This window comes from Cryptomeria japonica, chromosome 3, assembly GCF_030272615.1.
Source record: "Cryptomeria japonica chromosome 3, Sugi_1.0, whole genome shotgun sequence".
Lineage (NCBI taxonomy): Eukaryota > Viridiplantae > Streptophyta > Pinopsida > Cupressales > Cupressaceae > Cryptomeria > Cryptomeria japonica.
In genome coordinates this window covers 39,057,615-39,071,155 of record NC_081407.1, presented here as the reverse complement: position 1 = coordinate 39,071,155, position 13,541 = coordinate 39,057,615, and the positions used below count along the sequence as shown (strand labels likewise).

The following is a 13,541-nucleotide window of genomic DNA, read 5'->3' as shown; positions in this document are numbered from 1 at the left end:
ATCATTAAATGATTGTTGAGTCAATGAGTATAAGCAATTATATCTACATAAATATCCAATGAGTGAAAAAATCTAATTCCATGGTAAAGTTGTAGGGAGTCTTTGACTTGTCATTTTATTTATTATTAGATTTCTCATTTTTGTCTTGTTGAACGTTCTTACAACTTTAATTGCCTAGAAATGATCATAAATATATATTTGTTGAGATCTTGGAATAATAATAATGTATCCTAGGATTCCAAATCCATGTCCTCGTTACTTGAAACCTTTTTTCACTATCGTGACTGAATAGGGGGAATGAATCACACCTCACATCTTATTCACAAAATATTATTTTAACTTCTTAATTTAATTTATTTTCTTGGCATTTGACTTTAGTTGTTCAAGTTGTTTTAAATATGAGTTTTATAATTACGAATTTGTAAATGTTTCTAATCACTATTTCTTACAAATTTATCATATAGATTGTGAAAATATGATTACCTTAAATAGTAATTCTATTAATAATTATTTTAATATAAATTAATAATAATTATAAAGAAAAATAGTAATTCTATTAATAATTTTTTAAATGTAAATTAATAATAATTATAAAGAATTAAAATGTTTAGTAGAATAAATGATTTTGAAGTATTTTGTTATTTAATAATGTGCGTTTCTAATGTAATGATTATTATATAAGTGGAATGTCTAATGTAAAAGTTGGTAAACTGGGATAATTGTTGTTTTAATGTGTTAAAATAAAAGTTTGAATTGGTTCCAAGTGTCAAAAAAATCATGAAAATTGATTCAAATTGGGATAGTTTGTTGTGACAATTAATTAGCAGGTTATAGGATAGGAGTTCATTTATGTACCAAATAGGCCAAGTTGGGTGTTATGACTATATGCATGACTTGTGCTCAAATTTCATAATAATGATTATGAAAGTGTTGGTTATACACTTTTACCCCTTACAATTTTCCCACTTTGATATGTGTACATGTGACTTTATATGAAACATGCATGTCAAAGTAAATGAAGTAAAAAGCAAACAAGCATGAAAGGATACTAAATTAGATCTTCATACAACACCTTGATATCTTTGTGTGCATAAAAAAATATGTAACTAATGTTTGCATGTAATAAAAATAAAGGAATGTAATCTAAGATGTCATCATGTAAGAACAATGCAAAGAATTTCATATAAGACAAGATAGTGAAATAACAATATAAGGAATGTTGTATAGGTGTAGACACCTAAAATTGTCCTCTCTAATTAATTATTTAAGCCTAATTCTTCTATTAATTAAATAAATCCTGAAGACCCCATCAATTCCAGTTTCTTGAAGACCTCATTAGAAATGAGTTTGATCTAGATGAGCAGGAGTTGAGGAAGGAAAAGTGGGTGGCTTATAAAAAGGCCTTAGACTTTGTACATCAGTTTGATACCAGCTATGACCCATTGTCTAGCTTTCACCCTTTTGAGGAGAAAATAAAGTTCCTAATTCTTTGTTTTGAGGATGTCATGCAGACTTTGAAAGAAAAGAGGGAGGTTGTAATTAAAAACAACCCTAAAAAGGCAAGAATGGTTCTAAGTAGGTCTGCATGTGCCAGAGCAATCCCTCCTGGTGACTACATGTTGCACAAGAAGTCTAATTACAGTGTGTTAATGCCTACAATAGGGGAGCCCTCTACCTCTAAAGGAAAGAGGAAGATACAAGATGTCATTGACATCCAAGATAGCCCAAAGAAGCAGAGAGTAGGAAAAGAAATACAATATGATGAACCCTTGTACTCTCCATCTCAATCCCCTATTCATATAGGAGATGAACAGGCAGCAGCTGAGCAACTGATACAGTTAGGCAGTCTGGGAGAAATAGCTTACACATATGATGAAATAGAAGAGGGAATGCCAGAAGAGCCCCTTGTTGCTGAGATGAACATCACTACCAATGAGTTCAAGGGTCAGGAGTGGGATCCTGAGATCAAGCAGGCCAGTGAGGACTTCTTGGCTGACAACAACTTTGTTACATCAAGAGCATTCATGCAATTTGTGTGGAAGCAGAACATTGACAAATACAATGCAAGGTGTGAAAAGAGAAAAGGTGAGCAGCCTCATAAAGATCTAGTTGTGGTTGAGGAGGAAATAAAGCAAGAAATGATAGATGAGTTTAAGACCATCACTCCTAAGCAAGGCAGAGATATGGTGGCACAAGCTGGAGTACTCATTCTCCCTGAGTGGGACATAGCAGATGCCTTGGTATTGGAGGCAGTAAGAAAAGAAACCAAACCCATGGAGGGAGTTACTTTTAGCAAAGATAATGTTGCACTAGTCATGTGGTCTCTCAAAAGAGATGAAAATAGGAGAAATAAGGACACCCCAGGGTCAAGTTACCTTGGTGGAATGATAGTGAAAAAAGTGCAAAACACAGGGGTAGTGGAAGCTGCTAGCACTATGCTAGAGACTGCAAAGTTTAGTGTTGCAGTAGCAGAAAGGGAGGCTAAGGAAAAGGCAGACCTCCAAGTTAAGTTGGAGACAATTTTGAAAGCTTACAACAATGCTAAGGAAGAGGTAAGGGGTAAAGATAGCATCATTGCTAAGTTGCAAAGCCAGTTGACAGGACAGTACCATCAAGGTGAGTCTTCAACACTGATGATCTCCTCTTCTCCTGCAAGACCTCCACCTACCAGCCCCATTATTGAGTTCCCACCATCTCCAGCACCTTCTAGTTCTCAAATGGTTGAGATCACTCCCCAAGAATTGGAGAATTTAAAACAGGCTCAGGCCTTGTATGCAAAGAAGTATGAAGAAAGAGTAAGGGCTACCATTTCAAGTTTTGTAGACACCATGGGGGCCTCACTATTGTATAACAACATAAGCAAGATTTTAGATATGTGGAATGAGCTTAATGGAGATAAGGCCATTTTAATGCCTATTTTTGACAAGTGGAAGCCTAGAGAGCAGGATTTGGAGCTTATTTGTGCATCCTATGATGAAGCAAGGGCAGATCCTATTATCAAATCCACTTGTGACACCACCAAGGACCTAGTAAAATTGGCAGAAGGGGTGGACAATGCTAATAGGAAGATCAATTTGTACAAGAAGGAGTACATTGATCAGGTTTTTGAATTGCTCCCAGGAGTTTTTGTCAGCCCAAATCAATTGAAAGACAAACAAGTGTGGCTTAAGGAATTAGAGGCCAAATTGTCAGCTAGAATAAAGGGAATTGTTGATTTAGATTATGCTTCCTTTTTTGTTGTAACAATTCGGGAGATAGAGAGAATCAAATCTCATTATGGTTTTCTCAACTCAGAGGTCAACAAAATGAGAAATTCCTGGAAAAGATTAGCCAAGGCAAAAGCTAAAATGATTAACTTCGCGTGGCCAACTGATGATGTATACAATGAGAGGACAAGAAAATGTGCCATTCAGGATGCAGAACAGTTAGAAGAGGTTGCAACGGGACAACAAGTAGAAGAAGTCGCAGAGGTTGAAAAAGACTTGTAACCATTTTTGTAAAAGGTTTTTGTAACTTCTTCTTGAGAAGAAATGATTGTAACAAATTCTCCTAGGAAAGTCCGAAGCTATGTGCATCCATGCTTGTTATAAATGGATACCAGGACTAGTAGAAAAATGATCGCAAAGAATTGTAAGAAAATGCTGCGGAAATTTATCTGAGCTTTTCCAAGTTTTAATGGAGAATATTCAAAAGTTTTTGTAATACTTTCTTGAAGATAATATCAATATACAGACCATCAGTTTTGAGTTTAAACTTTGTTTCATCTTCAAATGTGTTTGCAAGTGTTTACTGTTTCATTTTGAATAATCCAGGGTTATTTTGTTTGAATAAGGTTGTAAGGCAACTTTCAATAGATATTTTTCTTAGCTTTTCTCTTCAGGAGGGGGATTAAATATGGAAGAATTATTTCTACCAGTAAATTCTTTGTAGGATACTTTGAATCTTGATGAGCGTGGTTTGATGTGGTATGAATAAATTCTTAAGTGTGTCAGGCATATATAGGGATCTGCAGAAACCAAGCTAATGGGATGTGTAGAGATATTTTGATTGGGGGAGTATTGTTTGAATTTAGATGACTCTGTGACCTTCAATAAGACACTGGTATAGATCAAGGTTGTTTGTTACATATTTTGTAGGTCAAATATTGAATATGAGTACAATTTTCATTCCTTTGTTTCAGTAAGTTTTAAGGTGATTAGATCCACTGGTTTTCTGGACTGGTTTGCTGTGGATTTATCTTTTAAAAGTGTGAATTTAGTTCACAAAGGTATACCCGTCTGGACTTAGTGTAGGTCCAAAGTGTAGAAGGTTAAATCAAACCTTGTCATATGTTGTCCTGGAAGTTTCCTTCTCTTTAATATCTCTTCCGCACAAAGTTATCATATTATTATAAAGATGTTGAAGTGAATCAGATTTTGAAGACAACACAACCATCACATTAAAGAAAGCACTAACTCTACCACCAAGCTTCCTAGGTGGTAAAGTATCTTCTAGAGTGGTTAGAACTTCAAAACTATTCATTAATGGCACCATGGGTTGTGTGAGGTAGGTAGGATGAATAGATAAAAAGAGTCAAAATGTCAAAATTCAAGGGTCAAAGTATACCCCATAATATGTACTCGAGTAAGGGGAAGGTTGGAACTTCAACTCCAACAAGATAGTTAGAACAAAGGGTCAAGGAGTTAAGATTTCAAATATAAAGAGGGTCATGAAAATGGTACCAAGGTAAGGGAAATTTTGAAACATTAGCACGAATAAGAGAGAGCGGGGAACAAGGTTTTGGAGATCAAGGGAGATAAAAAAAAATGGTACTTGAGGAAGTGAATTCCTAAAACTCTAGCATAGAAAGGAAGCTAAGGCAAAAAGTTCAGTGTTTTGGGGGAAAAGGCACATTGGGATGGTACATTTTGAAAGTCTAACAACTTGCATACACTTACAAGTTTGAACTCAAAACCCTCCATAGAATATTTGAGGTCTATGAGATTGGCCGCATCAAGCTCGGCTCACCAAAACTAGGAAATGGCTTTTGGTACTATAAAGATAAATTTATTGAAAAGTGGACATTATATGTCTACCCCTCCCAAAATTGATTGTCCTTAAGAGGGTATAATTAGAGGCATCTAAAGGATTGGGATAAGAATTTATTTTATATATACAATATTCCTACTATTGGATAGTTCGTGCTCTAACCAATTTATGAGTGTTCATGACATATTCTAGAACACAAACTTTCAAGTTGAGAGATAAGGTTTGGCTGCACTTTATCATTATGAATATTTAGAAGAATGTGTGTTTTCAAGAGTTAGAAGAGAATATTAAATACTCTTAGATCATGAAACCAAAGAGTTTCTATCCTCTAATTTCCTACAAATCTACCTGGCTTTTCATCCTTAGATTTGACAACTCAAACATAACTACTCAAAGCAATATCCTACAAGTGTTTTTTGTGTAGACAATCAATGAGGCTATGAATGGATGTGTCTGCCTTTTGATATCATTGAAAGCAATGGTAGATATGAAATCTTGCCAAAATAACATTTAAGATCTCCATGGAGACTACGGGTTGTTGAGGTTGAAATCGTCACATTAAAGAAAGCACTACTTCTACCACCAAGCTTGGTGGTAAAATATCTTCTAGAGTGGTTGCAACTTTGAAACTATCCATTAATGATATTATGGGTTGTGTGATTTAGGTGGGGCAAATAGAGAGAAAGGGTCAAAATGTCAAAATTCAAGGGTCAAAGGATAACCCATAATATATACTCGAGTAAGGGGAAGGTTGGAACGTCATCTCCAACAAGATAGTTAGTTCAAAGGGTCAAGGAGTTAAGGTTTCAAATATCAAGGGGGTCATGAAAAGGGCACCTAGGTAAGGAAAAGTTTGAAACATTAAGGTGGATAAGAGAGAGTTAGGAATGAGGTTTTGGAGATCAAGGGAGATAACAAAATGGTACTTGGGAAAGTGAATTCCTAAAATTGTAGCATAGAAAGGAACCTAAGGCAAAAAGTTCAAGGTTGTTGGTGTAAATAATTATTCATCTTGGATATTATTACACTTACTTAAGTTTACTTAGGAAATGCATTTCATAGTAGTTTGGGTATGAGACACTTGGGTGTTTGTGCCACATTGGGATAGTGTGTGTAGGAGAAATTCCACCTTTTATGGTGTTGATCTTGTTGTTACACTCCACATTCAGTGGGTGATCCACCTCATGTGGACTATTATATTATTTCTCCTACCTACCCACACCTATTTCCTACCTACCCTTGTTTCTTATTGAGCCACATGTCATGTTTGTGTGCTCACATATCCCTAGCCTTGCCTATATAAGCAGGCTCATCTACATTGTATGTAATTGATTATTGATCATTTTCTATTGATGAGAATACAGCTTATTCTTGTCCTATATTGTGTCTCTATTTTGTACATTTCATTGAGCTCTTGATCTTGGCAAAATCTCACAAAGGTTTTGGAGAAAAAGGCACATTAGGAGGGTAAAGTCCAGAAGTCTAACAACTTGCATACACTTAGAAGTTTGAACTCCAAACCCTCCATAAAATATTTGAGGTCTATGAGCAAGCTTGGCCCACCGAAAATAGGAAATGGCTTTTGGTACTATAAAGATGAATTTATTGAAAAGGGGACATTACATGTCTACCCTTCCCAAAATCGGTTGTCCTTAAGAGGGTATAATTAGAGGTGTTAACCCCATATTTTTGCTCATGCCTAAAGTCTCATAATCAGCTAAAATCAGTTCTTGTTAATGTTTTAATGCTGAAGTTTTTATGGCCAAACTCCATGTCGGCTGAGAGATTTTAATTGTTTTATTTTTGGCTTACCCATATACCCAAACAATTAAATCTCAAGTCTTACGTCTCCTATGCAAAAATGATTTCTGGGTTATGGTCTACTAGTCCCATTTATTCTACAATTAAAATTTCATAAAAAACGGAGCTCTCAATAAAAAGTTATGCAAGTTTTTTTATGGAAGCCCAAAAGAACAACTGTCATTGAACTTGAACCTTGAACCTTTTCAAGTTCAAAGTTCGGGTTCAAGTTCAAAGTTCGAATTCAACTGGAGCGGACTTTGTAATTTTTGTTCATTGAACTTGAACTATTTTTGGTTCAAGCCCGTAGGTTCAAGCGCGCAAGTTCAAAAAGTTCAAAGTTCAAATTTCGGGCTTTGTAATTTTCGGTCATTGAACTTGAACCATTGAACCTTTTTGGTTCAGGTTCAAGGTTCAATGCGCAGGAAAATGGAAAGAAAAAAAATCAATGCATTATACTATGGGTGCAGTTTGTGTTTTTGAACCATTTGCTTGAACCTCGCAGGTTCAAAGTTCAAGGTTCGATTTCAGAGGTTCAAATTCAAAATTCAGAGATTCATCAGATGCAAGTTCAAAGTGTGTGAGTTCAAAATTTCAGCAATTTCAATAATCCATTAACATTGGCATGTCTAATGTTTGTAATTTTTAATGTAATCCAGAACCATGGATTTTCTGAGACAGAAAAATTAGTCTCGATGCGGGGGGCATAACTTTTAATTGCACTATTGGATCGGGCTGAAATTTTGACAGGTTTTAGAAAACCTGTCAAATCCTCACCAGAGCGATTGGACAAATGTTTTTCCGTTCAAAATTTATTAATCTCTGAGTACGGGTCTATTAAAAATTCTAAGATAAAAGATTCGAAGCAGAAAAAAGAGGATAAAAGATAAAAGAAAAGATTGATTAATTATCTTTTCAAGAATCAGTTATTGATAACTGAAAGTCTCTTTAAAGAAAGAGAGAGACTATATATATAGGGAAAAAAAGAAAAGAAAGGGGTTCTGAAACTGTGATAGAAGAGTTTTTGATAGGAATTGTGGGAAGTGAAAACGATAGCTGATTATTAATGAAATGCTGTGATATCTTTGAATCTTTGCATTCTGAGATTCGTAATTATTCTTAGATTGTTATGTGGGCATAATTTAATCTGATAAGCAGTTATCTTTGCATTTCCTTTTTGTTCATATTTATTATAGAATGTTGGATGACTCACATGGTGTTAACCTGCTTGATCCCCCTTGCCCTGTGAGGCACGAGAGAGTCTCGATTAAGCTGTTAATTTCTCCTGTTGAGTTTCCATTTTGTTTTGAATATATGCAGCAAGAATGTTATGAATCAGAGTCTGTGAACTCTCCTTTGAATATTCTTTTCAGAAATTTCCTATGTGTGCAATTTTGAAGGCATTTATTTGTGTTGATGGATAAATGTTGAAGCCTTTCGATGTTTTCTGGTTAAAAGTGTTAGCATATCAACTATATAATAAATTCATTGTAAATCTTTTAAGAGGGAGTTGTACCTCTCAATTCAGAGGAAGATTATCAATTCAATGATAATCTATCCAACTGTTAGTGCTCTTTGTCCTTTATCTTGGGCATTTGGAGTTAGTATGTGTATTGATTTTTTAGGGACAAATTTGTTCACTAACAAGAGGCATCTAAAGAATCGAGATAAGAATTTATTTTATCTACAATATTCCTATAATTGGATAGTTCGTGCTCTAGCCAATTTATGATTGTTGAAGACATTCTAGAACACAAACTTTCAAGTTTGGAGATAAGGTTTGGTTGCACTTTTATCTCTTATGGATATTTAGAAGAATGTGAGTTGTCAAGAGTTAGAAGAGATCATTAAGTGCTCTTAGATCATTTATTGAATTGTTGGACAACAATGATAAATAAATCATTTTACATTTGTTCAATAGAATTTATAAAAATAATATTATTTTGTATCATAAATGATAGATCTCAACACCTATCTTATTGATCTCCAATATCACTATCACACACATCTCTTTGCCCTTCATTTTGATCAATGATTTTACAAATAACAAATTGCCTACCTTCCTCAAGATTTGTTTCCAAGGACTTGAGCATTGATATGTGTATTCCGCATGGCCATCCAATGCTTCAAGTGTGCTCCCAATTTCAATGTTATATTAGAAATATGATTAGGCATACAAGAGTGGAAGTTCTTGATGAGTTTTTTAAAACATGAATTCAATTTTTAGTTTTGATTTTCAATTCCTATAAATCTGTTCCGTAGACCCACATATACTCTTTCTTAGGTTGGATAATAACTTGGGAAGAATAATGACGCATGGCTATCGAGCCAACTAAAAAGCATTCCATAAAGAAGAGTGTTCAAAAAAAAGTTTATCTACTTCATGTGGGTTGCTTTTTAGTTGGCTGCATAAATGTTTCCTAGTTGGTGTATGCTATAAATAATGAAAATGTATGGATATATATCAAAAATGATAGTTGAAAGATAATCAAATATTTTCTATAAATAAATGAAATAATCAACTAAATATTATATTAAAAACAGTTAATATACTTAATACAAAAATTATAGATAAATAAGATAACGATTAGAAAAAAATTACAATTAAGTGAAGTTAGATAAATTAAGATATCTTGTAAGTGAATTAAATGTTAAGTGAATCATTCCACCTTAAATATGAGTCAATATAAGTCTATAAAAGTGGGTCACTACAAATCATCACATGATCATATCCATTGTTGTATTGTTTAATGGAATGACCCTAGCATGAAACAAGATAACAAATCCACGGCTGGTGGAAGAGTATTGACTGAGCACACAAATTTATGAGCAATAATGAAGAACAAAGAAACAAAAACATTAATGTGAATTCAACCTTGATTAACTCTGGATAAAAAACAGAGAAGTAGGAAATAAACAGAGAATAAAGGCACTTAAAATGTGGCTCAATTTCAGTTGGTAAAACACAGGCATCGATGGACAAAAATCAAAGATTTGAATCAAATAAATAGAACAGTTTATGTTATTCGCCACTAGCTACGCCTGAACAAGACCTGAAAAAGTATTACGAATTCACTTTTTCACAATTAGATTCATTTCTATGAGAATTTTAGTGTTATTGATCTGATTCTTTAAATGCTTTTCCAGCTTTCTAATCTCATTTCCTGACTAGCAGACGAAAGCAGATCAGGCAATCTCTGTGTTCTGGCCTTAAAATACTTCTTACAAAGACCAGTCCTTTTTGCTACCAGGAAAACAAAAGAGCCAGCCAGACAACAGTCTGCCAAAGATTACATTTATGTACAGAAAAATTCTAAACACGTTGAAGCAAAAGATCGGTCTTTTGCACCGATCTTTGACCGATCTTTTATTGCTTGATTATCAGAAGAATAGATATATCCCTTCCCTACGAAAACAAATAAAAAAATTCACAGGACCACGTGCTTACAGTAATCCTGAAGTTGTCGTCCCATTTCTCCGGTTCTTAATCCTCTGCAAAACTCCTTCAATGGCGAAATCGAAAGCGTCCTTAAAACCCACATCCGTAGCCTCGGGCTTCCTATAAACGACCCTGGGAATCAATTCAATAACCTTCTCCCTCATCCTGACGATCTCCGCCCTCGAAATGTTCGCCAGAACTTCCCCAATTTTCAGGCCTCCGAACACCACATCATCCTTGTTGATGAAAACAGAGTACTCCTTGGGATCGGCAGGCAAATGCCAGGTATACTGTGTATAAGCTGCCTGTTTCTCGAAGAAAACAGGTATGCACCCAGCGACAATGCCATCGAAAGTAGCCCTTCGCGTGGGTGTGTCTCCAGGGGGCTGGAGGCAGAAATTGGCCTTCATCATAGCCCTCATTACATACCCAGGCTCACTGTCACAACGCCCGTCATCACAGCTGATGAATGAACAACCAGACCAGAGCCCCAATCCAGGCGGTGAATCGGCCCATAAGGCGGAGGAATTGGAGCATTCAGTCCGGATGCTACGCCTAACATTGGGGGAAACACCAGTGCCACCACCGCCTGCAAAGGCGAACAGAAAGGGGCGTGGAGAACGCCTCACCCGGCTCGTCCAGAGGGCCAAACTGGGCGACCCGGCCGGGTGGAAGGCCGTCGGATAAGGAACAGCCTGTTCCTGCCAAGGAAATGGCCGGGATTCCAGAACCAGACTGGTCACATTCAGCATGGCTGGAAGTTCCAGAAGACTGGTTCCCCAGCCTTCTACCCGCCATGGCGATCTGCTGAAGTCCCAGGCAGCCCGACCCATTACCACAAAGTGATCCGATCCGCCATTCCTCCGCCAAAACGATCCCCCGGTTTCACTGAGCCACTGCACAACCTGGAGCCCGTGCTCCGAGCTTCTGTTCACATCAGGTCCGTGTAAGTACCGCAGGGCGTCCAGACCCGTGTAGTATGGTATAAAGAACAAATCTGCCTCTGCGGGCTCCATGACCCTGCAATCGTAGCTCCGGGCTCGGGCATGGAAGATGAGTTCCAGCATGTAAACATCGGTTTTGTACCAGCTCTTGGAACGCCGGTGGGTTTTGGGCCCGAATCCCTCATTCTTCATATGGTCGCAGAAATTGGTCCAGGATTCGTATGCATCGCAGAAATTCAAGATCTGGGTGTTGAATTCTGGAGGCAAATCGTATATATACATTCTCCTTCCTTCACAATCGTCATCGTCCTGATCTGCATCTCTGGGTAGTTCCAGCTCCTCTTCTACTAATGGATTCTTCTGATTCTGCTGCTCCTCCTGCTGCTGCTGTTCATCCTCTTCATCCTCCTTCAAGATCTCGAGCTTCTTCGATCGGGTCGAAGAATTGATCTCTGTATCCAATTGCAGGGCATTTTGATCTGCACTTTTCTGGAAGTAGAACAGAGTGAGGACCAGTAACAACAGGCATACCCAAATGCACCTGCAAACACTAGCACTGTGTGATTTTCTCATTGTCCCCAACAAAATTTACTTACCACTGACAAACCAAATCATCAAACTTACACCATATGAATTCCTGACCCACGATGCTTAACATAATGAGACCGATTTCTTTTTGTCTGTTTTAGCATTTTCTGGAAACGCGTATGGATTTGAGCACGACCTTCAAACTCCACCACGCGTTTTCGCTGTGCTTGTTATCATTGTCGATTCCCGTGCTTTCATGGGCCCTCACCAGATCGGTCTTTTCAGGATTTTCGTTTATTCCCTGAGATTTTAGGGTTTTTATATTTATCTCCCACCTGTGAATAACCACCCGTACGAGGAAGAATCTGCAAGGTGAATTTTTCTGTAACTTGCTGTGTGGGCTTTGATTTCGTTTTTTTACAATTTGGTTACGTGATTCCCTGTGCGGACGGAGTTATTAGTGGCGGATGCTATGCAACGCACTCATATCCAACAATAGGCAGGCAGGTGGAACATTTACAAGGTATTTTCTCTTTTTCAAAAGCTCCAACATTTTTTTTAATTTTATCAAAAGATCCATATTTTTTTAATTTTATGGAAATGACAAATACTATTAAGGAATACGTATTTGATTATAATGATTATATATATAATATATATTTTTAATTTTGTATTATTAAAAAATAGTTTAATATTATAAAAAATGGTGGAAAGGGACATCTACATTCTCAACATAAAGACTTAATTTTTAAATTATAAAAAAAAATTATATATGGTAATTATATATGGTCAAATCCAACATATTTTAAGCATCATTATAATATGAAGTGAATTATGTCATGTTATATTTTTCATTTTATTGTGATTTTTTAATTTTGTGAGAATTGATAATATTGTGAAGGAATATACATTTAAGTTATAATAATTTTTAATTTTTAATTTAAAATTAAATTTAACAAAAAAGACAATGCATCATCATTCATCACCATTCTAATATGAAGTGGATTGTGTAATTCTAAATTTTGTTTCTATGTAGTTTTTATTTTAAAAATAGGTCAAAAAGCATTGCATTTGTCGATCATAGTATCTATTTGTGTAGATTTATACTGCCACAGCTATAAGTCATATGAGTTCTAGTATACAAAAAATAGCTTTGGCAAGGCATAAAGTCGTATCCATCGATTAATACATCTTGATAATGTTGGCAAATGCACACTCCAATGAGACATTGTAGGTGATTGAAGGTATTGTCATTGATGGCAACCTTGCAATCATATGATACCAGCAGGCACCGGCACCAGCAGACTCTACACCGGCACACAGAACACCGGCAGCGAAAAGGTAGAATATCGACACCCTGGTCGACAAGAATTTTGTGTATTTATATTTTTGTAATTAATTGTAAAATCTTTTGTAAGTCGGCATGGCAGATTGTAATATGACTCATATATGTATGAGATCATTGTAGATCATTTTGAGAGAGAAGTGATAGGATGCGAAGTATGGAAAAGTAATAGCAGACCTAATATGTGAATTATTGGATAAGGGTTTATGTAGTAGCAGAGCTTAAACCGATACTGAATCTGGCATAGCAAATGCTGAACTAAAGCAGTACAAGACATTGGATTAGTATAATCCATTTTTGTAAGTCAGTGTGACTTCTTTTGTAATTGAGCAGTGAGCTTTAGGCACTTGGCCTTCCTGCATGTGCAGGCCCCTATTGTAAGAGTAATATTCCCTTATTGGCCAGTAAGCGAATATTGTGGGTCACAAATCCCACCGAGGTTTTTCCCACATCGGGT

The 13,541-nt window shown here is 36.2% G+C and overlaps 1 protein-coding gene across 1 annotated transcript; it reads right to left on the bottom strand.

Annotated features, from left to right (window-relative positions):
• Positions 1-9,827: 9,827 nt before the first annotated feature.
• LOC131054992 (probable xyloglucan galactosyltransferase GT19) lies at positions 9,828-12,127 on the bottom strand. Its single transcript, XM_057989595.2, has 2 exons — positions 11,836-12,127; positions 9,828-11,752 (listed from the first exon to the last, which is right to left on the bottom strand). The coding sequence occupies exons 1-2, from the start codon at positions 11,901-11,903 to the stop codon at positions 10,273-10,275; spliced, it is 1,548 nt and encodes a 515-aa protein (XP_057845578.2). The 5' UTR covers positions 11,904-12,127; the 3' UTR covers positions 9,828-10,272.
• Between the last annotated feature and the right edge of the window lie 1,414 nt (positions 12,128-13,541).

Bases quoted from the DNA above. Each gene is read 5' to 3' on its own strand.
- LOC131054992 (XM_057989595.2), bottom strand. From the start codon at position 11,903: ATGCTAAAACAGACAAAAAGAAATCGGTCTCATTATGTTAAGCATCGT. The intron at 11,753-11,835 runs GTAAGTTTGATG...TAGTGTTTGCAG, and splicing joins GGGTCAGGAATTCATATGGT to GTGCATTTGGGTATGCCTGT.